Source organism: Camelus dromedarius, chromosome 10 (genome assembly GCF_036321535.1).
Source record: "Camelus dromedarius isolate mCamDro1 chromosome 10, mCamDro1.pat, whole genome shotgun sequence".
Taxonomy (NCBI): Eukaryota; Metazoa; Chordata; class Mammalia; order Artiodactyla; family Camelidae; genus Camelus; species Camelus dromedarius.
The window spans coordinates 46,668,807-46,692,186 of NC_087445.1; the positions used below are offsets into that span (position 1 = coordinate 46,668,807).

A 23,380-nucleotide genomic window follows, 5' to 3' on the forward strand; every position below is an offset into this window, starting at 1 on the left:
CTGTAGAAGTATTCTACCTAATAAAGAAAGGATAGAATGAGAATATTATTTTCTAATTCCTACATTAATGAACCTAGACCAGTGGTTCTCAATCAGGGACAATTCTGCCCCCAGGGGGATGACAACTGGCAGTGTCCAGAGACAGTTTTGGTTGTCAGAGTTGAGGGGGTTGCTACTGATACCCAGTGGATAGAGGCTAGGGATGCTGCTAAGCATCCTACAATGCACAGGACAGCTCCCCTACAATAACGAATTGACCAGCCCAAAATGTCAATAGTGCCAATTTTGAGAAACCCTGGTCTAGACAATGACTGCCATCAGTTACTAACATCACAAAAAGACCACCACTGTATGCCTCCCGATAAAAGTACTAAAACCACCTATGAATTAGTTTTGCTAAAATAATCAAATATAAATCTGATTAAGTCTCTAACTACCGATTTACTGGAAATACAGAGGACCAAGGGATATCCTAAATAACATTAGAAGAAACTCAGCAAAAGTTAGACTCTGAGAAACTACAGGACAAATGACCTGGTTTCTTCAAACAAAAAAATGGTAAGGGAAAAAAGATAATGGATGAACTTAAAAGATTTAAAAAGACTTAAGAGACATCAATTTCGAAGTATGGACTTTAGATTTTGATTCAAATTAACAATTTTTTAAAAACTAAATATAAGTGGGGAAAATATGAACATCTAGATACTGGATGATATTAAGGAATTATTAATTTTTTTAGGTGTGACAATGTTACTGTGATTTTTTAAAGAAGAATCCTTATCTTTTAGAGATAACATACTGAAATATTTATTGATAAAATGATTAAATGTCAGAAATATGCACCAAATAACTGGGTTGGGGGCAGAGAGCAGGAATATAGATGAAACAAGATTGGCTATGAATTGATTATTGGAGAATCACTGGTATGGAAGGTATATAAAAGCAGGTACTTTCACCTCGGTCAGGTCAGTTATGGCAACAGTACAACTGAGGCATGAGTAAGTGATTTTGCACAATGGGTCTCCAACAAAATGATCCTACTGACCCAAGGTGAATAAGAGTTCATTGGTCTACTCTGTTCTTTTTTTTTTTTTTTTAATTGAGGTGTGGTTGATTTACAATGTTCTGTTAGTTTCTGGTGTACAGCATAGTGATTCAGTTATACATATATTCTTTTTCATTATAGGTTATTATAAGTTATTGAATATAGTTCCCTCTTTTTTTCATGTTCGATATTTTCCATCAAAAAAGTTTGAAAAACAACAAGAAGATCTTTAAATAAGCCTAACTCAGGGAACACTGAAAACTTAGCACTCTCTGCTCTATTTAATACTGTTCATTATTCCACTTTTCCTAAGCTCTCCATTCCTGGATTCCACTTGCCACTATTTTTTAAATCAGTGAACTTGAAAAGTATTCAGACATTTAGATGGATGTCCAGATATACTGTTAGTTCAGTCACAGATTGGAGTGTGCATATTGTAATGTAAATATATGTCATCACTATTCTAAACAGTTTTATTATGACTGAAGTTTACTTAAATAAAAAAGGTTGTAAAACGTCATGTGTGTGTATTGCATGTGTACTTCTTAAAACCAGTATAGGTCCTGACCCCTTATGCAGGTTTGAATTTGAAATTGCATTATATAAACAGATACTTTATTGTTCTAAATAAAGAATTCTAGGCACTTTAAAAAGATTATCCTCCTATCTTTTCAGCACGTTTCTTCTCAGTCTCCTTCGTGGATTTCTCTTCATCCAGGGACCCTTTAATCCTGTTGGTGTCCCCTAGGATTCACTGTCTGCCTATTTCTCCCTCGATACAGCCTGCTTGGATAATGGCAGCCACCAGCATAGTTTTCTTTACCAGCACCCCTTTGTTTATGGCAACCACCTACATTCCCCCACCCAACTTTCCTCCTCCTGGACTCTTTATCTCAATTGATATCACCCAGTCATCTAAACTAGAAACTTTAAAATTATCCTGGCTGATGCTTTCTCACCACAGGACTGACTGATTTTGGATACTAATCAATCAGCAAGTCCATTGAATGTTTCCTTCTCTTATTCCCTGTTATCCCTATCCTAGTTCAGTCCCTCATCCTCTCCTGACTGAAGCATTGCCAGAGCCTCCTTCCTAATCAGTCCCCCCGCCTCCATAAACCACAACTTTTATCTTTCTAAAACAGGAATCTGGCTTCTCTTCAGGGAATTACAATCACCAACTACAGCTGTTCTCAAGCTTGGATAAAGGGTCAGATATGTGACGATTAAATTCCTATATTTCTTAAACAAATGAGGCATACTTTCCTAGTGTTTATAGATCTCACACAGCTATAGAAGGCAAACTTACAAACTAAATACTTGTGAACATTTAATGTGACAAAGAAGCGTGTTTTGCTGAGACCAAATTGCCTCTGGAAGAATGACAATGATGCACATGGCCCAGGCACAGGTTGTTCTCGAGACTGGCCCGTTTCCATGGCCATGGAGGGACTGTGACTTTCTCCAGTTCTTTTCTCTCCAAACTTGTGCGAAACCCTCCCTTGTACCGAGACAGCATCTGACCTTCTCTTGACCCTACCGCATCATTTATAATTTAAGATTGTCTTTATTCTTTTCTCATTAGCTCTTGACTATTAAATAATACGTGACTCCAACTCTCATAAACCTGGGACAAGACTCAGAAGGCGGTCACTCACACGGATGTGACTGTGCTTGTATTAATTTTCTTTTTAGCTTACCACAGAAACAAATAAAGTACTTCAGAATTTCTGAAGCGAACTCAGCCTCTCCCTCAAGTTCTACCGCGGTCTGTTTTGCTCCCAATGCCTGCAGCCTGCATTCCCGCTGCCCTCCATTCCGCCGCTAGGTGGCGAGCGGTTCATCGACGCCCACAACCGCTCGTCCTAGACCAGTCTCCGGGATCGAGCGACGTCACCCATCTCTGGCGATGATTGGCTATTCCGACGACGACCGGGGGGAGGAGCCAGTGGAGAACCGAAAGCGTCCGGTACGGCGAGCGCACAGGGTCCTGAGATGGTGCGTGCGCACTCAGGACCCCACGTCGCTTCAGAGGCCAGCTGCAGATCCTCCTTCCGCCTGAGGGGGCAGGCCTGATTTCTACGTAATGGGGGGTGGTACCCGCCGAGAGGGGTCACACCGATAAGGGCTGGGCCACACTGAAGGGAGAAGTCACATTGAGAGGAGGGGTCACAATGACCGGTGGAGTTGCTCTGAGAGGTGGGGGTCTCACTGAGTGGGAGGAACATACAGAGGATGGGTGTCGCACTTGAAGGGTTCTGGTACACGCTGATGGTGGCAGTGTCATACTGAGCTGAGGTCCCTCTGAAGAGGGGGTTCTCACTGAGAAAGAGGGGTCTCCAAGGGAAAGTCTTGAGGGGCAGGATTTTGCCAAGGGATGGGATCTCGCGCAAAGAGGAGCTTTCCTGCAGGTGGATGCTTCTCTTTTGAGAGAGGGGCATTTGGACGAAATAGTAAGAGGAAGGTCCAGGCTGGGTGGTCTCTGGGCGGAGGCTCTGGAGTCAGCTTTATTCGAGGGAGGCGGAATGGAGTGAGGACTTGAGGCCGCACCTGGAATGGGCTGGCCCAGGGCTCACTACAGCCCCGGGGCATCACAACCGCCCGAGAAGGTAGAAAGTGTCTGGGAGCCCGGAGGTTTAAAGTGTAAGGGTCGAGACCTGGGAAATGGGGCTGGGCCACGGTGGAGGCCGGGAAGGTGGGTAGATCTTTTCTGCCCTGCCGGCCCCTGGAGCCCAGGAATTGGGCGGCTTCCTGAGCCCGGCCCTCAACCGACCGTGACCTAAGGGAGGGAGGGGAGAAAGGACTCACAGGACAGCTAAAAGACATCTGAGCTGCGTGTATGCACAATCAGCCTTTAATTCCCTTCAGTTACGCAGTTCAGGCCTGAACTTATTTGACCCTGACGCCCCAGTCACACTCGCCAAGGGCGTCGCGGCCACTAGTGGCGGGGTGCGCACCTGAGGGGGCGTGGCCGCTGCCTGGAGGCCGGGCTAGAAGGAGTTAAGAAGAGGCCGGGCTCAGCCCCGCCCCCGGCAGGCCGCCGAGCCTGAGCCCCAGCGGCGAAGCGGAGCAGCCGCCGCCCGCCCGCCCGCCTCCGCCTGCGGGGAGCCCGCCCGCCTGCCCGCCGGCGCCCGGGAGCGCCACCACCACCGCCCGGCCCAGCCCCAGGCCCTGCGCAGAGCGGAGCGGAGCGGAGCGGCGTCCACCTGGGCCCAGCTAGCCGGCGCGGCGGGGGCGGGCCCGGGATCTTCGGCAGATCTTCCATTCTCCAGGGCGGGAGCGGGAGCCCCGGCGCCTGTGATCGGGCTGGGCCCGCTCCCATGGCGAGCGCGGCCTGCCCGGGCCCTGGGGACCCTGCCATGTGAAGCAAGCCCGGGCTGGGGGCCGGGCCATGGCCGGGGAACGGCCCCCACTGCGGGGCCCTGGGCCCGGGCCCGGAGATGCGCCGGGGGAGGGGCCCCCGGGGCCGGGGGGCGCGGGCGGAGGCCCGGGCCGGGGCCGCCCCTCCTCCTACCGGGCTCTCCGCAGCGCCGTGTCCAGTCTGGCACGCGTGGACGATTTCCACTGCGCCGAGAAGATCGGGGCTGGCTTCTTCTCTGAGGTCTACAAGGTAAGACCAGCAGAGAGGGCAGAGGGGCGGGACCGAGCCTTAGACTGGAGGCTGGAACTAGGGGACCGGGACCCTGGCAACCCGCCCAACCTGCGCGGGACTCGCCAGCTCCTGCCACCCCCAGGTTCGGCACCGACAGTCAGGGCAAGTCATGGTGCTGAAAATGAACAGGCTCCCCAGTAACCGAGGAAACACGCTACGGGAGGTGCAGCTGATGAACCGTCTCCGGCACCCCAACATCCTAAGGTGAACAGCCTCAGCCGCTTGCTGGGAAGCTTGCTGGGGGACGGAGAAAGATCCCGCGGGAAAAGTGAGACCTGTGGAGGAGCTGAGGCTCTTTTAGCCTACCCTGCTACCTTTCCCATCCTCTTCCAGGTTCATGGGGGTCTGTGTGCACCAGGGGCAACTGCACGCTCTTACAGAGGTAAGGATGGGCTAGGAAGGGGGAGACCCCACCACCACCCAGGGAAGAGAGTCAGCGGCCCGGTGCACTTACAGAGGAATAATGAGAGGCAGCAGGACCTCCTCCCAGGGGAGGCTTCCCTGAACTTCCTTTTAGGCAAACCACAGATAAAATGCCTCAGCCGGTCCCATCCTTTATATCCTCTAGAATAGTGCTGTCCAGTAGATCTTTGTGCATGAAAATGTTCTCTATCCATGCTATCCAAAACCATAGCCACTAGCCACATGTGTCTAAGGAGCACTGGAAATGTGGCAAGTATGACTGAGGGACTGAATGATTAATTTTATTCAAACTTAATAATTTAAATTGTTGCACATGTATGGGACAGGACAGCCCTAGAATATGAATGAGGGACCCTAGAATATGAATGAGGGACCCTAGAGCAAAGACTCACTCTCCTGATCTTTGTGATCCTCCTGAGGGTCCCCAACTTTTAAGTGGAAGATCCAGAGTACAGACTGAAACCTTGACATTCATTCCCCTTCTCCTACCCGTGTCCCAGTATATGAATGGGGGGACCCTGGAACAGCTGCTCAGCTCCCCAGAACCCCTATCCTGGCCTGTCAGGCTCCACCTGGCTTTGGACATCGCCCGTGGCCTGCGGTACCTGCATGCCAAAGGTGTATTCCACCGAGACCTCACATCCAAGGTAGGTTGGCAAGATGGATGGAAGCATGAAAGGGTATTTGAGATTTATTAGGTTGTAACCACACATAAGTATTGGAATGTGAATAATAGGCAATATTAGGATGTTGGGGTACCAAGACATTGGAGAGTGGGAAACTGGAATGAGGGGGAGTGCTCTGAGGGACTGGGTACCATGTTGTGTATGGAGTGATGGATGATGTTGCAAGATTGGGGTGCACTGGAAAATGGGGAGATCAGAGAGGGCTGGGGATTTTCTGGAGTGACAGGTCTTTGGAGTGTATGTTGGGAGATCAGAGAACAGAAGGTGATGGGTGTGTGGGGTTGCTATATGTGTATGTCAGAACTGTCTGATCCGACGGGAAGACCAAGGCTTCACAGCTGTTGTGGGTGACTTCGGGCTGGCCGAAAAGATTCCTGTGTATAGGTGAGGTGAATGCCCCCATCGCCCTAAACCTCCCAGGTGGCCCTTATCTAAGTGAAGCCCACAGGGCCATTTACCTTGGGGTGAGGAGGGGGCTGACCTCATCCCTTTTTGTTTGGAGAGGGTGTCTGGGTGGGATGTTCCTGACCACTCTGCCCCTGCCCCTGTAGGGAAGGGGCAAGGAAGGAGCCATTGGCTGTGGTGGGTTCCCCATACTGGATGGCTCCAGAGGTGTTGCGGGGTGAGCTGTATGATGAGAAGGTAAGACATGGACCCTTCAGATCCCCAAGGCCTTCCAGAGACCCTGGAGATATTCTTATAAGGCTCCATCCCAGGTTCCTCACCAACCCTACCAGATACTCCGGAGACTCCCAAGACCCCCCTTACTCCTCACAGGCATCCCTTCCAACACATGGCAGCTGCCAACACTGCCGCAAATTCTGACATATTCTGACAGGAAACTGTCAGTGCCTCCCCCTGACATTCTCTCCTACCCCCCAGGCTGATGTCTTTGCCTTTGGGATTGTCCTCTGTGAGCTCATCGCAAGAGTACCTGCGGACCCAGACTACCTACCCCGAACTGAGGTGAATGATGTCTACAGGTTTAAAAAAGAGGAACTCCAGACTGGGCAGCTCATAACCAAGGAGGGTTCCTTGGAGGTTAAGGTCCTGATTAGGGGGCAGTAGGAGAACTCAAGGAAGGCTGACTTGGGGGCCCCTCCTCTGTCCCCACAGGACTTTGGCCTGGATGTGCCTGCTTTCCGGACCCTGGTAGGGGATGACTGCCCACTGCCTTTCCTGCTCCTGGCCATCCATTGCTGCAGTGTAAGAGCCTCAGTCTCCCTCCCTGCCCTTCACCCCAATCCATCAGTTGACAAGGTCCCAGGTGATAAGGAAAACAGCGTCCCTCTTTTGGAGCACTTAGTGAAGCTGCCCGTCTCTCCCCATCAGATGGAACCCAGCACACGTGCTCCCTTTACTGAAATCACCCAGCACCTGGAATGGATCCTGGAGCAGCTGCCTGAGCCAGCCCCCGTCCCCAGGGCTTCCCTGCTACACAGTCAGGGTAAGTGGGCACAACTGAATGTTGCCTCTCTCTTCCTTTGAACTCGGAATTATCTGAGGAGACCAAGTGTATCTGTTAGTTGAGAAGGCTGGGTGCACGAGGAGGGCAAGAGGATTACTCAAAGAAAGTATAGTTTTCTAATTCTAGAGCCTGAGGGAGGAGGACAAGGAAAGAAGAGGTAAAGAGGGCTGGGGTGACATCTCCCCCTTTCCAAAGCACCCCGTGGGACTCCCTTTTCTCAGCTCTAGTCCCAGCTGCCTCCTGGGGAATAATGAGGTCCTCAGGGAACTATGATCAACGCTGAGAACAGTGACCCCAGACTTCTTTGTCTACAGGGTCTGTTCCAAGAGGGGGTCCCTCTGCCACACTTCCCAGGCCAGACCCCCGGCTCTCCCGAAGCCGGTCAGACCTCTTCCTGCCCCCATCGCCAGAATCACCCCCCAACTGGGGGGACAATCTGACTCGAGTCAACCCCTTCTCACTACGAGAAGACCTCAGGGGTGGCAAGATCAAGCTCCTGGACACACCCAGCAAGCCAGTCGCCCCTCTGCCCCTTGTACCACCATCACCACTGCCCTCTACCCAGCTACCCTTGGTGACCACTCCAGAGACTCTGGTCCAGCCTGGGACACCTGCCCGCCGCTGCCGCTCGCTCCCATCCTCCCCTGAACTCCCCCGGCGAATGGAGACGGCACTGCCAGGTCCCGGCCCTCCTGCTGTGGGCCCCTCTGCGGAAGAGAGAATGGAGTGTGAGGGCAGTAGCCCTGAGCCAGAACCCCCTGGACCAGCTCCCCAGCTGCCCCTAGCCGTGGCCACAGACAACTTCATCAGCACTTGTTCCTCAGCCTCCCAGCCCTGGTCCCCTAGATCAGGGCCTCCCCTTAACAACAACCCCCCGGCTGTGGTGGTGAACTCTCCACAAGGCTGGGCCGGGGAGCCCTGGAACCGGGCCCAGCACAGCCTGCCCCGGGCAGCAGCTCTGGAGCGGACAGAACCCTCGCCGCCCCCTTCAGCAACCCGGGAGTCCGAGGAGGGACTTCCCTGCCCCGGCTGCTGCCTTGGCCCCTTCAGCTTTGGCTTCCTGTCCATGTGCCCCCGCCCCGCACCGGCTGTTGCCCGCTACCGCAACCTGAACTGTGAGGCGGGCAGTCTCCTCTGCCACCGAGGGCACCATGCCAAGCCACCCACACCCAGCCTGCAGCTGCCTGGGGCACGCTCTTAGCAGTGGGGCCTGTGGTCTCCGGCTTCCACCACTGGTCTTCAGGATGCCCTGTGAGGACAGAGCGCACATGCTGGATGGTGCCAGCCCTGGAGGGGCTGACCAGCTCTTCTCCCCGTGTAGGGAACCTCGGCATGGACTCAATGAACAGAACATTTCCTATCCAACCCCTGGGCTTGCTCTTCCCTGGGGATCACTGAACCGGACAAGCATCGCTGACACACGAGACTAACACGTGCAAATTATTTAAAAATATTTCAATAAAACTGCCTGGCTGGCTCCGGGCTGCCCCTATCCACTCAGCCCGTGCGCCTTCCCCACCCATTCCACTGTGGGAGGTTCTCAGGGAGGCCAAAATCTCTTCTAGAAGCTTCTTCACCCTTTCCCCGGGAACAGTCCAGCTTCTGGGACAGGGTCTCCAGCAGGGCACAGCCTTGCCTAGAAATATAAACGTTGGGCATGGATCAGCCCTGGGCTAGGCATGTCCAGGCGGAGTGAGAAAACACTGGAGGGAGGTGGATCTTAGGACCTGCAGGCTCCAGGTTAGGGATGAAGGGCACAGGCTCTTGCTGGCATGAGTATCTGGAAGATTAAAGCATCACTGAGCTCCACAGTTGACTGTCACTAGAACCCTCATCCAGCTCAGCCCATCTCCTCCCTAGCTCCCTGGACAGCCACATGGCCAGACTCCCTTCAGTTCCAGCCCTCCCCTGCCCAGCACCCTCTTACATAAATAGACCAAGTCCCTGGGGGCTGTGGACATGACTCACTCCCAGGAACAAGTTTTCCCCCTGGCCTCTGGGCCCCTGCTCTGAGACCCTCTGCCTCCCAACTCCCAGACCTCAGTCCCATCCCTCACACATACCCAGCTCAGCGCCAAGACTGGTCCATGTCTGGATTCTTGAAAGCTGCCCTCTCACAGATGGAGGGAAGAAAAGTATGACAGTTCTCTGCCTGCAGGTTTGACCATGTCCTTTTTGTCCTGGCACATCTTTGGTTTTGACCATGACTAGAAAGCCTAAAGAGTGGTGAAGTAGAGCTGGGATAAGCTCGGGCCCCTCCTATCCTATCCCATCCTCCCTTTTCTTGCCCTGCACAAAACCTAACCCAAGTCCTAACTCACCCTGTCTGCCTAAAGCCATGTTTGGGATGGTTCAGGGACAGGTGTCTGGACTTCAACCTGAAGAGACTATAGGACCAGGGTAGGGAAAAATCACCCAAGGCCTTAAGGATGGAAACTAGCTAAGTAACTACCCTTTTCCAGGGTCTCTGGGGTTGATCTTCAACAGTACCCCATTTCTCCCTTTCTCACTTCCCTGGGGCAACCCCCAAGTGGCCTTGACTGAGAAAGTAGAACCTCGGTTTACGTAGCCTTGTCAAGGGATGGGAAATTAGAAGGCCAGGTTCTTCATCAACTGTGAATCCCTGGCTAAATCCTCAACTTCTCCCTCTGAGAGAAAAATGACGTAGGTCCCACCCAACCTAGTAATTAAAAAAAAAAAAAAAAAAAAAAGTGCCGGGGACTGGTAGGTACTGGGGATAGAACAGAGAGTCAAACTGCCCTAAAAGTTATTAATCAAATAGAAGAAATGGACAAATGGATAATTACAACATTGATTCGTGAAAGAGTTTTGGGAGTAGGACCTGGAGGGAAATCTCATTACCATGTCTTTATGAGGGGATTATAGAGTTGGAAATGCCCAAAAGTCCGGACAAACTTACCCATAATAGATTCTTTTACCATCAATCCACTCCCAGCGGTTACTATATCTGAGGCCAATCCAGTATGATTCAAGTGAACCACCTTGCGCCAACACCCTTTGGAAGCTGTTGGTCTGAGGAATATGAAGGGAGATTCAGAGAGACCAGAGATATGTGAGAGTGATGGGAAATATTGGAATCGGGTGGAGTGTAGGGAGGAGGGGACCCGGGCTGATGGAAGAAAATGAACACCATAGAGACAGCTTTGGCAAGAGGACTGTGCCCAACCTTGGTACATAACATCAGCTCATCGGTGACCAGCCCCACATTCTTCATGTGCCTCCCTGCAGGTGCAGGCTGACCCTTCAGTTCACACACACGCTAGGTAAGAATTTCTGCTGGCCTTTGGAGGGGAGTCATTCTAGTGGGCTGTTCTAGTCACAAGGAACCTATCCCTACAGTCCAGCCCACCAGGTATGGACCTGTCTGCCTGAGAGACCATGAGAGTCAAAGAACCTGTGCAGCAGCCCAGAGCTGACCACAAAGCTGAGATGAGAAACTGGTTAAAGATGGTAAGTTTCAACTCTCATGCCAACCCTAATCAGTTAGTAGGGCCACCTGGAGCACTGTGCTGAGAAGCTGCATGGAAGAGGGGTGCACTGTGTGTGCTGCCATCCCTGACTTGAAGACATGTCCCTTAACCCAACAGTACCCACTGCAGTCTTAGGGTTTACTTACAGTATACATGTAAGTGAGATCAAATGTGGCCAGGTCAGAGGACAGAGATTTACAATGGTGTTGGCTCTTATCCCAACTTCTCTCAGTAACTGAGAAGTAAAAGCAACTTCTCCCATCCAGTATCCATCCCACGGGACAGCAAGCATCTAAAAAGTAGAACAAATGTGACAGCACAGCCCAGACCCAGGAAGGAGATCTCAACACTTGGGATCAGGCTGAGTACTCAGCAGTCTAGCTGCTAACAATATTCCCTTGGGTGGAACTCAAGTGTCTTCATTGACTTCTAGTCCTTGCCCTTTGCAATCTTTCTTGCTTCACCTCCCCTTGAAATGCCATACCTGTCCATACTTCTAAGGTTCAACAGCTTTACTCCTAACAATCTGGGAGGTTTATTTTAAAAGGTCTGGTGATACTAACCTCAATTTCTGAACAATTGCAGTCCCCCCATTTTGGCCAACCTCACCTTGGCCCCCCCATAACTAAGTGTTCAATAAGCCTCCTATTTGTCTCATTAGTTCCCTAAAGATTCCCCACTGCATATTCAAAACTTTCACACACTCCTCAAGTCCACCTTCCCTCTCCACTCTTCCACAAGAAATTGTCACACACTCGACGTGAACTCTCTCCGTTTTCCTCCCCTCCACCTCAAAATTTGTCTCTTCCCTGTTCCTGACTATCCATCAAAAATAAACACCCCGCTTTCTTTACCATCCCACACCCCAATCTATGGTCCTGATCCCAAATCCCCTCTCTTCATTGCTTTGAACCATCAGTCAAAACTCCATCACTCAAAAATCATTCCTTCTCCACTAGCTCCCTCTCTTCTGCCTACATTTTCTCTTATCCCCATCCAGCTACCTGTCAAGTCACTGTCCTACAGCAACTTAAAGGAATAAAAAGAAGTCAGTGTGGCCAAATGGAATAAGTGGTGTGCTGAAAGGTAGGCAGGGGCCTTGGAAGCCAGGTTGAAGATTTTTTACTTTTATATTACGAGCAACAGAGTCAATACAGGGTTTTACATAGAGGAATTGTGTTCACTGGCTGTATCCCAAGTGCTTGGACACAGTGCTGGACATACAGTATGTAATCCATAACTTTTGATATCATTAATTTTAAACTGAAATGACATGATCTTAACTGCGATGACATGATCAGATTTTTATTTTTAAAGGATTCCCCTGGCTGCAACATGATAAGTGCATTTGAAGTGGGGATGTTTAGGAAAAACACTCAGCAAGCTGTTGTAGTTATCCTTGCAAGAGATGAGAATGGGCAAAAATGCAAATGGATATATAGACCTGGTGGAAAATAGAGGGAATTCCTCTCTGACAGAGTAGGGCATCTGCTGAAAGTGAGAATGAGGCAGTTGGGTAGGAAGAGCCAGCTGAGCGCTGCAGAGTGGCCAGGCAGTGCTGGGGCCCCAGCTGAGGCTGTGACTACGGTTTCAGTGGCACCACACAGAATGATTGCACAGCTTGTCACACTGGGGTGCAAGCGCGTGCGTTCATCCAGACTTGAGCTATTGCCAGTCAGATGCACCAGAAGGACAATGGAACCAAGGAGTGAGTGGAGTGACTGACATGATGGGCCCCTAAATCCAAGAAGATAGAGAAGTAAAGACAGGTGAGGGCTGATGGGCAGGGAGGAAACAGAAGATGAGCAGGTTGGAGGCCTGCCTCCATGAGGTTGAAGGAGTGTGGAGAAAGCCTGGAGGGGGCCAGTCATGGTCAGAGTGAAGACCTGAAGCCGTCCTTTCAGCGGAGAAGCAGTTTGGGATGCTGAGGCCTAGGGTTCAGCTGTGGGGACAGGGGGCAGCACTGGCAGGGAACTGAGGCTTGGAGAGAATGAGAAGGTTAAAGAAATGAGAGCTGGGGGGTTCTGTACATAATCTCTCTGTTTCAAGCCTTGGAGGAATATCCAGATACCCCCTGAGCTAGACAGAGCTTAACCTCTAGACAACCAGTCCGTGAGCATTCCAGTCCCCTTGGGCCAGGCACCTACTTAACCTCAGCCTACTTTGGCAGACCTTCTATGTGTCTCCCTCTCTCATCCCCACATCCTGGTTGGGCTCCTACTTTCAAAATGGATGAGCATTCCACCCTAGTTCCCTGCCCTACAACACCCAACCCACCTCATTGTGAGAGCTTCAGCTGCCTTGCCTCATCCCAGACTGCTCCTCATCCACTGGTAATTCTGAATCTTTGGGGGAATCTCAGATGTAGAGAGACTTAATTAAAGCCATAGATCCTCTCTTTAGGAAAACATGCAAACAACAATTTCATATCCAAATTCAGGAGGTTCCCAGATCCTTAACACTGATGTTAAGCCAGATGAGCCCTGAGTTTGCTGCTCTGGGCAGTGTCATTTGCATTACTGGCTGCCACCCTCCTCCCCACCACAGGATCCACCTTAAAGCTGGGTGAGTCCCTCTAAATCCAGTATGCAGCTAGATCCTTCTCCCTGTTGGCCAAGGCTTCCTAGCTCATGTCAGCCAGCACTCTGCTTCACTATCCCTTTCCTGAACAATTCAATGGCCCCCTACTAGATAGGCAGATCCCAGCTTCAAGTGTCTCCTCACTTCAATCCATCCCTCATGGCAGACCCTCCCATCTCTCCTCTCCCAGAGCAGATACCTGGTGAGGGGCATGTGTAGATGGGCTTCAGTGTGTCCCGCACACTGTGCAGCCTCTGCTCCAAGTCCATCCTCTGCGCTTCCTTATTTCTCAAGTCCTCTTTTGTCTTCTCCCCGTCCGACTCGCAGGCCTGCAACTGCTCTTTGGTAGCCTGGCAAACCTTCTGTTCCACCTGTAGTGTTTCCTGACTCTGGGCCAGCTCCCTTCTGGACCCCTGCAGATCCTCTTCCCTCTGCCCCAGCTGGGTTATCTTTAGGTGCAGCTGCTGCCTCAAGCTGCTGTTAGTGGCCTCCAGAACCCTGTTCATCTGCTGTAGCTGCTGGGACACCTGCAGATCTATTTGGCCATAAAGAGAGATTTGGAGGACATCTTAAGCCGTGCCCTGATGCCCTCAGGCTTCAGCATCAGTCCTTTTTCTGCTCCTTGCAACTTTTTGCATAACAGGCTGGAATACAAGGTCTGACTGCCTAGAGTTTAAGGAGGCACTGGATTAGGTAAGGACAATTTAGGAAGACACGTGCTCTAAAATAGACCTGGCTGGAAACCAGACCAAAAGCTGAGGATGTGGTGGTAGTGACTTTCGGCCCTGCTAAGGAAGGGGAGCTGCCGCGGACAGTAGGGGAGAAGGTTGTTGGGAAAAGGAGATGGGAGCAGTCATACTCACAGCGCACTCCCAGGCAGATGGCTGCCACCCCCAACAGCAGGCAGGTGAGGAGCAGGCCCAGAAGGAGGTACTGCAAGCAGGCTGCATGGCCTCAGGGAGACAGCGGGATGGGGAGAAGTGAGTCCCAGGAAAGTTAATAGACTGAGTGGGTGGGGGTGGGCAAAATTCGCGGAAGGTGCGTCCCGCAGAGGACTTCGAGCACGCATGGTGGTTTCTGTCCCGCCGTGAGTTGCCTCAGGTGGCCGAGGGAAGTTGTTCCAGAATAAGGGCTGCGGATTGTTATTGGTAAGGCCTGAGGGGCACTATCTGGTAGGACGGGGAACTAAATTTCAGACGGAGACCGGAGAGGGGAGTTACGTGAACGGGGACCATAATAAGGGGTTGAGGGGTGAGGGTCTGGGTGGATATGTCAGAAAGATCTATCCGGGGATGGGGGTGAAAAGGGCAGGGGAAGGGGTCACGGGGGGCTGCCTGGACCGACCAGAGGGCTGCGCTCTGGGTTCAGTCCCTGGGTCAGACCTGCACACGGCGGGGGCCCAGCACCACCCCCAGCGCGACCGGCGCTAGTACGTGACTCCAACACCACCCTCGCGGGCCGGGTTGGGGGAGGCCGCCCATCCCGAGGCCCCGCCCCTCCCCGCTCCGCTCCGCTAGCCCCGGACCTGCTGCGCAGTGGGCGGCGCACGCGGGGCGGGGCGGGCGCGGTACTCACAAGGGAGAATCTGCCTGGCAGCTGGTGACGTCACGGAGCTCCAGGCGGCAGCTGCCTGCTCTGACTGGACCCCTGAGAAAGGGAGCGACACCGGTTTGAAGGTGGGAATGCCCGGGAAATGCCCCTTCTCCCCACCCCCACTCCCTTCTCGGCGCCGAGACCCCAGTCTGTCCTAAGGTGCCTTCTGCCATTGCTCTGGGACACCCTTAGCGTCCTCCGGAGTTCCTCATCTCCCGTGGGACTCTCATGTCCCTCCTGGGTCTTACCTTATCCTTTCCCCGGGGACCCCTGTCACCCTCCTGGGTCTCCCTTTATCTTTTCCTCAGAGGGCCCCCATCTGCCTGCCCCAAACCCTCCCCGGGGAGTACTCTCACCCCTCTCCCCTACCTCCTCTCCTCTCTCCGGGGACTCCGCATTTCCTATTCGAGCTCAGCTCCCCACAGGGCTGCCCTGATCCCTCCGTGGAGCCCTAGCTCCCCCTGGGATCCCCACCTTGCCCCTGGGAGCTTTATTTTTCGCTGGCTCCCGTATATCCAATGCTCATTCTCTTCCTGAGAACACTCCTTTTCCCAACGGTATTGTCCTCCCAAGAATGCTGTGAACTCCCCAGCTCAAGACACAGCCCCCAACAAACACATATCCCTGGGCTCTCCAGACCTGCTTTCCCCCCTAATCCAGAGGAAGCCAAACTCAACGGCCCCCCTGGTCCGGGAGGCACTTGCACATTCTCATAGGTGAGTTCCCCATCCTCGTCGGACTCTAGGTCTGGAGAGGAGAGAAAAGGTGGGGATCAGGATTGGGGTCTGTGGGGCGGGAGTTGGGTCATAAAGGAGGACGGAGTTGCAGAATCAAGGAGACGCCCCGTCCACCCTTACCTTGTCCTAGCCGGCTGGAGACACTCTTCTTCAGGGGAGCCTTCACAAACCGCAGGTCTGCATAGGTGATGGCCTCAGCCATGGTCCTGAGCCCCTCTGCTCCCACCTGTCTCCCTGTCTTCCACTGGCCCCAAGTTTCCCTTGTCACTCTACCCTCTGTCCCTTCACACTCTTAGGCTCTGTGTTTCCTCTGTGACTGCGTGGCTTAGTGATTTGCCCTGTGACTTCCAGTCACAAAAGAGGAAGATGTGAGACAATCTCAGACAGATGGGTTCAGCGAAGCAAACGGCATCCCTTAGCCCCAGCCAGAGGGGCAGGGGAGGGGAAACTGAGGTGGAGAGCATGGGGTTCGGGGCTGTGAGGTGTCACAGAACCACTACTCAGGATTACCCCTGTGTCCTGCCTGTGCTCCCCCTTCATGCATCCCAGACCCACCTTGACAGCACTGGGCTCCAAACACCCACCCTTATCATCCACCCTGATTTGCCCCTCACTCCTCTCCTGGCTGCCCAGTCCACAAACTTTCTATATGTAGTTGGAGCTCTTTTGTGGCCAACTGACCCCAGAGGCTCTCCCTCTGTCATTACTCCAAAGTGGGGCTCTATCCTCCCCATCAGATTGAGGCAGTCCTAGTGTGGAGCTCTAGGTCCTCATCATCCTGGGGTTCCTAGCAGGTATAGGTTTCCAGAGAGGGGTCCCTGATTTGGTGGGACTTATTGCTCCATCAGTTTGGGGGCTTTCAAGATGGGCCCAGCTCCCCTTCTGCTGTAGTCCTACAGAGCTGCCAAGGATCCCACACAGGGAAGTTCTCACTCCAGAGCCCTTCTGGGTCCAAATTGGTTCTCCTGTGTAAACACCCCCAGCCTCTGGCTTCACAGCCTTTCCCTGGCCTCCTCCACTCTTGTTGCCCTACTGATCACACCTATGGCCAGTCAGCTCCTTCCTTGTCCCATCCTGACCCTGGCAAACTCATGGAGATCCCTGTTTTCCAATATCTGAGCCAAACCCAGCAAGCTGAGTCCAGGAGGCAGAAGCTCTGGGACTGGCCAGGGTGGGGGTGAGCCTCCAGAAAAGCCTGCAGCACTGACTATTCATCACTTTGTTGGAGGTCAGGGAGCCGGTGAGCAAAGGACTTGCACAGGGATGAAGATGGGCTGCAGCTTCTCAGAGGGGAGGCAGAGAAACAGAGCAGGGCTGGGTTCGAGCGTGCAGAGCCTGGACCAGCCAAGGTTTTGATATCTTCTTGGTTTGGTTTTGGTTTATCTGTTAATTTCCCAGTAAGGTTCTTCCTTTAAAAAGTCCCAATATTGTCCCTTTACACCCACCCCCAATGAAAAAGGGGGCATTTGTGGGGGAAGACCAGGGACTGAGAGGCCTGGCTGATGGAGCAGAGGAAGCAGCTGAGGACGAGGGCCTGCCGAGCAGTGGTGTAGAGGTGCTCCGTAAAGTTTTGGGTTTTTTTTTTACCAGGATGTGACCCCCAAAAGGGCCCACTGGGGGTGAAAAGAGGCTGAGACAAGGTTTGCAGGTGGGAAAAACCCACCCTGAGTGGGTGACATCCGCCCCCTCAGAACCCACCCCTGCAGCTGTGGGGAGGAAAAAGGAAGGGGAAAGAGGTCCTTACCACATGCTAACAGCTTGTAGTGTACGGTTAGTGGTGTGTGGAGGGTGCTGTGATGGGCCTGTGGGTCTGTCGAGAGCTCTACCCAACAGCATCACCCAGCCCGCCCCAGAAAAAGAGCCCCCTGAAACATAAGAACTCATTTGTCACCTGAGATTCGTGTCTGAGGGAGAGGCAGATGTCCAGGTGTGTGTGAGTGTGCAGGTATGCACACGCATCCCCAGGTCTCTGCAATCTGTGCAAGGTGAACATCTATGACCAATGAGGGTTAAACACGGAAGATTCTGTGGCCCAAAGGGTGCCTGTGATGGCTGTGGTTTTTTTCCACAGAGGGAAATGACAGGCCATCTTCAGAAGTCTTAAAGGTCATGGGGATAGATTCTACAAGTATTTCCTTTCTAAGGCTGTTTCCTAAGGTGTCCCTACAGCTGTTAACTGTCACTGCTTGATTAAAGTTTCCAACAACCCAGTCCCCTCCCCCAGGCAGGCTGATAGCAAAAGGTGGTGTGTGTTGGTAACTCCCTGGGGGCCTTGGGGGCCTATGAGAGTGAGTGGGAGCGTATAGGGCAGCTGGTGGCAGGGGTGGGTGGGGGCAGTCAGGGGACTTGTATCTGTGGTGTACAGGGCATGGGGGGTGGGGACAGTGTGTGAATCAGTTGCAAGAACAGGTGCAGAAATTCTATAAATGGGAGATAATGTCCCAGTTTTCAGAACCAATATTTGCAACAGGGCCTAGACGCCAGGTAAAATGCCCAAAACCAGGCTACCAGTATATCCTCAAAAAAGGAATCAACAGGCATGCTGTCCAACTCAACCCTTGAAGAGGCTTTAGAAGGGAGGGTGTCCTGGTGGAACTGGATGAGCTAAAACCCATTTCTTGCCCTGTCCTGACCTCTCCATGCTTATTACAGAGAGTGGGTTCTTAAGGCAGACAGGAGGGACCCCAGCTATGAGGGCATCAGGAAAGAATCTGGGGCCTATCTGTATAAATTTTGGTGACATCCAGCCAACATCAGGAGGTCAAGGATGTCTCTGAAAGTCAGGTTGTGTCCATCTTCATTACTTTAACCCATTGACTCCAGAAGGCCCTAATGTATGGACAGGCCATGATAGGCAGAATGATGGTCTCCCGCAGATGTTCAGTCTAATCCCCAGAACCCGTGAATATGTCACTTTACCTGACAAAGTTGTAAATGTGATTAAGTTAAGGACCTTTAGATGGTGAGATCATCCTGTTTTATCTTGGTAGGACAGTTGAATCACATGAGTCCTTGAAAGGGAGAAGCTTTCAGGGCCATGGGAAGAAAGAGGTTGGACAATGGGAGAAGGGGTAGAGAGGTGTGACGTAGGAAGGATTCCACCCGCAGGTGCTGGCTTGGAGGGTGGAGGATGGGGACGGCGAGCCAGGCACTGCAGGCAGACTCTGGAAGCTGGAAAAGGCAAGGAAACAGATTCCCACCGAGAGCCCCCAGAAAGGAACCAGCCCTGCTCTAACTTGAGTCCATTGAGATCTGTGTCAGACTTCCTACCAATAGGACTGTAAGATAAGAAACTTGTATTTTTTAAGCCACTAAGTTTGTGGTAATTTGTTAACAGCAGCAACAGATAAGTTTCCTGAACCCTGGAGGAAGCATGATGTAATGGAAAGAACATGGTGTGGATAAAGAAGCCAGGCACAGTATGTGACTTCGGGCAAGTCACAGTTTCCTACCTGTAAAAGATGGGATTGTCTAGATGGTATCTGACATCAGTTAAGGAAGTGATGGCTGGAGATACAGTAGGTGTCAATTTTAGCAAAAACATTGCTTAAAAGTCTGTTGAATTAGCTTCAGAGTCGGGAGGGAGAACCGCAGCCATCTGACAGCGCTATTTAAGAGGATTTGCAGCTCTTTGATCACTGAAGCCAGAATGCCAGTAGGTCTCCAGTGACTGCCCCAGGCCTCTGCTTGGTCCTGTCTTGAATGGTGACACAGAGAGCACATCACATATGCCGACAGTACAGAGCTCTAAGAAAAAGCAAATGTACCGAAAGGCAAACTCATGATTCAGACTTTTCAGCTGAGCAACATGACAGCTCCAACCACAGAATGAAATGCAATAAAGATAAATAATAACAACTAGCACTTATTGACAAATAAAATTGGGGGCTCAAAAAATAAATTATGTTAGCATAGGATGGAGGCAGTCCTGACTTAATACCTTACGTATACATGTTTGAGGGAGAGGCAGTTAGTAAGCATTTTGGAGCTTGAAGGAATCTTAGTGAGCTCAAGCCACTTATTTTACAGGTTAGGAAACTGCACTCAGTAGGCTGTAAATTCATTATGAACTAACCCGGTGACTAGGAGGGCTGGTGACAAAAGGCTGTCCTATAGGACCACAGCTCTTTTACCAAATATGCCAAACATTGTGCCGGCCATCACTCCTGCTGATTAAGCCACCCTACACCCCAACAATTGTGTTATGTGACCCCCCCAACCCCTCTGACCTCAGCTGAGTGAGATAACTATGTGGGCAATGGACTCAGGGCTGGCCAGTCCAGAGAACAGCCAGTGGCCTCTGGGGTGGCCTGGCTTGGAAATCTGGGAGGATGTGAGCTTATCACATTTTCATTCTCAGGAATTTAAATGGGAAAACCTGGAGATGAGCCCCTGAGGTAGCAGTTGGAGCCGAAGGTGGAAGGAGGCAGAGGGAAAGTCTGTGGGGTGCACAGAGTGGAGTCCTCCGTCCTCAGCAGTTGTGCCTGGCTCCTCTTCCCTCCCACACTTAGAGCAGAGCGATTATCCTGGCAGGGGTAATCCAGCCTGATTATCAGGAGGAGATAGGGTTGCTGCTACCTAATGGGAGCAGGAGGAACAGATCTGCCTGCAGGAGATTTGTCAGTGCTTCTTGGTCCTCCGTGCCCAGTGATATATTATCCTCCAGTGGGCAGTGGCGGCCACCACAGCCTGAAAAGGTCACAATCATCAGGGCTCAGACCCCCTGGAAATGAAGGCCTGGGTTACCCACCAGACAAGCCACCTAGACCAGCATCAGGTGCTGCTTGAGAGCGAGGGGAATCTAGAATGGATGCAGAGGAGGAAGAGGAAGAATCTCAGCTGCAGCCTTAGCACTTTTCCTTCTTCTTCCTCCTCCACTTGTAAGAAATTGTGACCTTGAAAAAGCAGGCCCTTAAGGAAGGGCCTGAGTGGATCGGAGGGGTGCATGGACAGGCACTTGGCGCCTCTGCCATCCCTGTTCCCCAGGCCTTTCCACTTGGTGCACATCACCCTGGCTTCCAGCTGCCAGCATCTTTGCAGCTTTTCTTTGGCAGGCAGTGAGAAAGTGCTGGAAGTCAATGCCTCCCCCAGAGCAGTTCTCAACTGGTAGGAACTATTATGCACCCTAGCATCCTCATCCTGGGGGTTGACTCTGGTGGCACACGGTCTACACTGGCTCTCAAAGTTCCCCAAAGGCTTTGATCCCCAGTTTTCTACCATGGACATAGAGTGGTATCTCGTTACTACTTTAAATTGCATGTCCCTGACTCCTAGTGAGTTTGAACGTACTTTCATGTTTGTCAGCCAGTTGGATTTACTCTTCTGCTGGTGTTAGATGCTTCATATGTATTTTTTCTCCCCCACCCCCAAAATGTTATTTTGAAATATTTCAAGCCTAAAGGAAAGGTGAAAGAATAATACAATGCATACTTATAGGTCCTTCATCTAATATGTTGGTCAAGGCTCAAACTGCTCTCACCAAATAAAAGAGATGACAATTATGCGACATGATGGAGGTGTTAGCTAACCATGGTGGTAAACAAACTGCAGTATATAATGTATCAAATCAACACATTATACACTTTATACTTACACATGTTATATGTCAATTATATCAATAAAAAGGGCTCAGAGAAGCAGATGGTTAGGATATGCATATACGTACACACATTTTTTTTTCCATTAAGAGATTTGTTGCAGAAAATTGCTCTTATCCAATTAATGCAATTATAAGAGCTAGTTAAACAGTCTGTGAAATGCTGTTGTCTTTGCTTCTGATGCTGGAGCTTGGAGTCTGCAGGGCAGGCAGCTGGGGAGGCAAGGCGTGTGGAAAGTGGGAGAGCAGGGATAATCCAGAACCCATGAGGACAGCCTGGAACCGGAGTCAGTCTCTTGCTGCCTCCAGCTTTGACGATATGAATGCCCTGCAAGAGAAGCTGTGTTCTCCCCACCAGGCGCCACTGCTCTGGAACATAAGCCGGGCTGGTAAACAGTCTTAGCCCAGAATCAGCTCTCAGTAAGGACAGCCACATGTTCCAGGAGCATTGCTTATTATGTCATCCTTACTTTTCCCAGTGGGTTGAATGCTAATGTTCTTATATATACAAACACCTAGTTTGGGATTCCTGTTTTATTCCACTGATCGATTTTTTTCCCCTTTTACCTACTGATTTGATTAAGTGGCCTTACAGCATATTCTGATATTTGGTAAGGCAAATTTCTCTGTTTCTTTTTAAAAAAATTTGTCCTTGACTATTCTTTGAGATACAAATTGGAATTATCTTAACATTATACTTTAATTTGGGGAGAACTGACTTTTTTTTCTGATATTTTATCTTCCTGTGTAAGGAGATGGTTGATCTTCTGTTTGTCCCAATCTTGCTTTGTATCTTTTAATTACATTATATAACCTTCTTCATAAAAGTACAGTACTATGTGTTTCTTGATTAAGTCTACATATTATAAAGCTTCCAGTTATAAAATAATTAAGTCACAAGGATGTGATTACAGTGTGGTGACTATAGATAATACTGTATTGTATACTTAAAAGTTACTAAGAGAGTAGATCTTAAAAGTTCTCATCACAAGAAAAAAAATCGTTAACTGTGTGCAATGATGGATGTTAACTAGAAGTATGGAGGTGATCATTTTGCAATATATACAAATATCAAATCATTATATTGTACCCCTGAAACTTATATAAGGGTATACGTCAATTATATCTCAATTTTTTAAAAATTACATACTGTATCATAGTGGCTACAAGAGTAGTCTCAGTGCTAGCTGCCAAGTAGCAAATCCCAACTCTTAACACATTACCAGCTAGTGATCTGGGGTAAATCACTTATTCTCTCTGTTCCTCAGTGTTCTTTTCTGTAAAATAAGAATGATAATAGTAATCTATCTCAAGAGGGTGTTGTGAGGATTGAGTTAATACAAAGTGCTTAAAATAGTACATGGCATTATGGTGACTATAATTGTTATTATCCTAAGGATTTTATAATTTTATAACTGTAAATTGAGTATTTCTGCCATTTTCAATTTGAGATGCTTATTGCTAGTGGGAAAAAAGCAGTTTATTTTTGTTATATCTATCTTGTATCCAGTCAACTTTCCAAACCGTATTGTCTTTGTACTAGGTTTTTTTTTTAACTAGAGGCTTGAATTTTCTAATATAGTCATATCAGCAAAAAAAAATTAGATACTTTTATAATGTTTCAGATAATCATAACAATTCATACTCTTATCTTACCACATTTGGTAAAACTTCCAAGATATGTTAAATAATAGGATAATAGCAGGCATCTCTGTCTACATTTTTATTTTCATGAAGTGGTTTTAGTGTTTCACCATTGAGAGCAGTATTTGCTGTTAGGTTGGGTGAAAAGTCTTCATTATATTTAAGCAGTTTTTTTTTTCTTTTTTACTTAGCATTTTTACTAAGAATGATATTAAGTTATGCTGGTTGTATATATTAAATATGGGATCCTTTCTTCTTTTTCTATAGTCTCGACTAGTTTAAATGGCATGGAAATTACTCTTATTTAAGGTTAGATACAGCTCAGCTGTGGCACCATTTGAACACAGTCTTTTCCAAAAGTCGATCTCTAATCACTTTTCTATTCTAGTTTTTTCTAAGATAAGTTGGGCTATACAAACTTTCCTCTTTCTTTTGGGTCAATTTTTGTAATTTATATTTTTTCTG

At 50.1% G+C, this 23,380-nt stretch overlaps 2 protein-coding genes across 6 annotated transcripts; one reads left to right on the forward strand and one right to left on the reverse strand.

Moving 5' to 3' along the window:
- The first annotated feature begins 4,113 nt into the window (after nt 1-4,113).
- TESK1 (testis associated actin remodelling kinase 1) lies at nt 4,114-8,774 on the forward strand. 2 transcript variants are annotated; one of them, XM_031449983.2, is made up of 10 exons: nt 4,114-4,655; nt 4,780-4,901; nt 5,031-5,079; nt 5,621-5,767; nt 6,108-6,190; nt 6,358-6,448; nt 6,689-6,772; nt 6,923-7,012; nt 7,139-7,253; nt 7,589-8,774. In XM_031449983.2, exons 1-10 carry the CDS (start codon nt 4,437-4,439, stop codon nt 8,473-8,475), a joined length of 1,887 nt encoding a protein of 628 aa, XP_031305843.2. In that variant the 5' UTR covers nt 4,114-4,436; the 3' UTR covers nt 8,476-8,774. The 2 variants fall into 2 exon arrangements, with proteins under 2 accessions (XP_031305843.2, XP_031305844.1); XM_031449984.2 differs by having other exon boundaries at nt 4,147-4,655; nt 4,764-4,901.
- On the reverse strand, nt 8,715-16,020 carry CD72 (CD72 molecule). Of its 4 annotated transcripts, none has more exons than XM_064490307.1 (9): nt 15,796-16,019; nt 15,578-15,685; nt 14,921-14,992; nt 14,209-14,289; nt 13,545-13,880; nt 10,912-11,057; nt 10,195-10,307; nt 9,338-9,490; nt 8,715-9,054 (listed from the first exon to the last, which is right to left on the reverse strand). In XM_064490307.1, exons 1-8 carry the CDS (start codon nt 15,875-15,877, stop codon nt 9,343-9,345), a joined length of 1,086 nt encoding a protein of 361 aa, XP_064346377.1. In that variant the 5' UTR covers nt 15,878-16,019; the 3' UTR covers nt 8,715-9,054; nt 9,338-9,342. The 4 variants fall into 4 exon arrangements, with proteins under 4 accessions (XP_064346377.1, XP_010993908.1, XP_010993907.1 ...); XM_010995606.3 differs by having other exon boundaries at nt 8,715-8,910; nt 14,209-14,298; XM_010995605.3 differs by having other exon boundaries at nt 14,209-14,298; nt 15,796-16,018.
- Nucleotides 16,021-23,380: the final 7,360 nt, after the last annotated feature.

Coding starts and splice junctions, on each gene's coding strand:
- CD72 (XM_010995606.3), bottom strand. CDS start 15,877: ATGGCTGAGGCCATCACCTATGCAGACCTGCGGTTTGTGAAGGCTCCC. Junction 15,686..15,795: donor CTCCAGCCGGCTAGGACAAG/GTAAGGGTGGAC, acceptor TCTCCTCTCCAG/ACCTAGAGTCCGACGAGGAT. Junction 13,881..14,208: donor CATCTGCCTGGGAGTGCGCT/GTGAGTATGACT, acceptor ATGGCCAAATAG/ATCTGCAGGTGTCCCAGCAG.
- TESK1 (XM_031449983.2), top strand. CDS start 4,437: ATGGCCGGGGAACGGCCCCCACTGCGGGGCCCTGGGCCCGGGCCCGGA. Junction 6,191..6,357: donor GAAAAGATTCCTGTGTATAG/GTGAGGTGAATG, acceptor CTGCCCCTGTAG/GGAAGGGGCAAGGAAGGAGC. Junction 7,254..7,588: donor TTCCCTGCTACACAGTCAGG/GTAAGTGGGCAC, acceptor CTTTGTCTACAG/GGTCTGTTCCAAGAGGGGGT.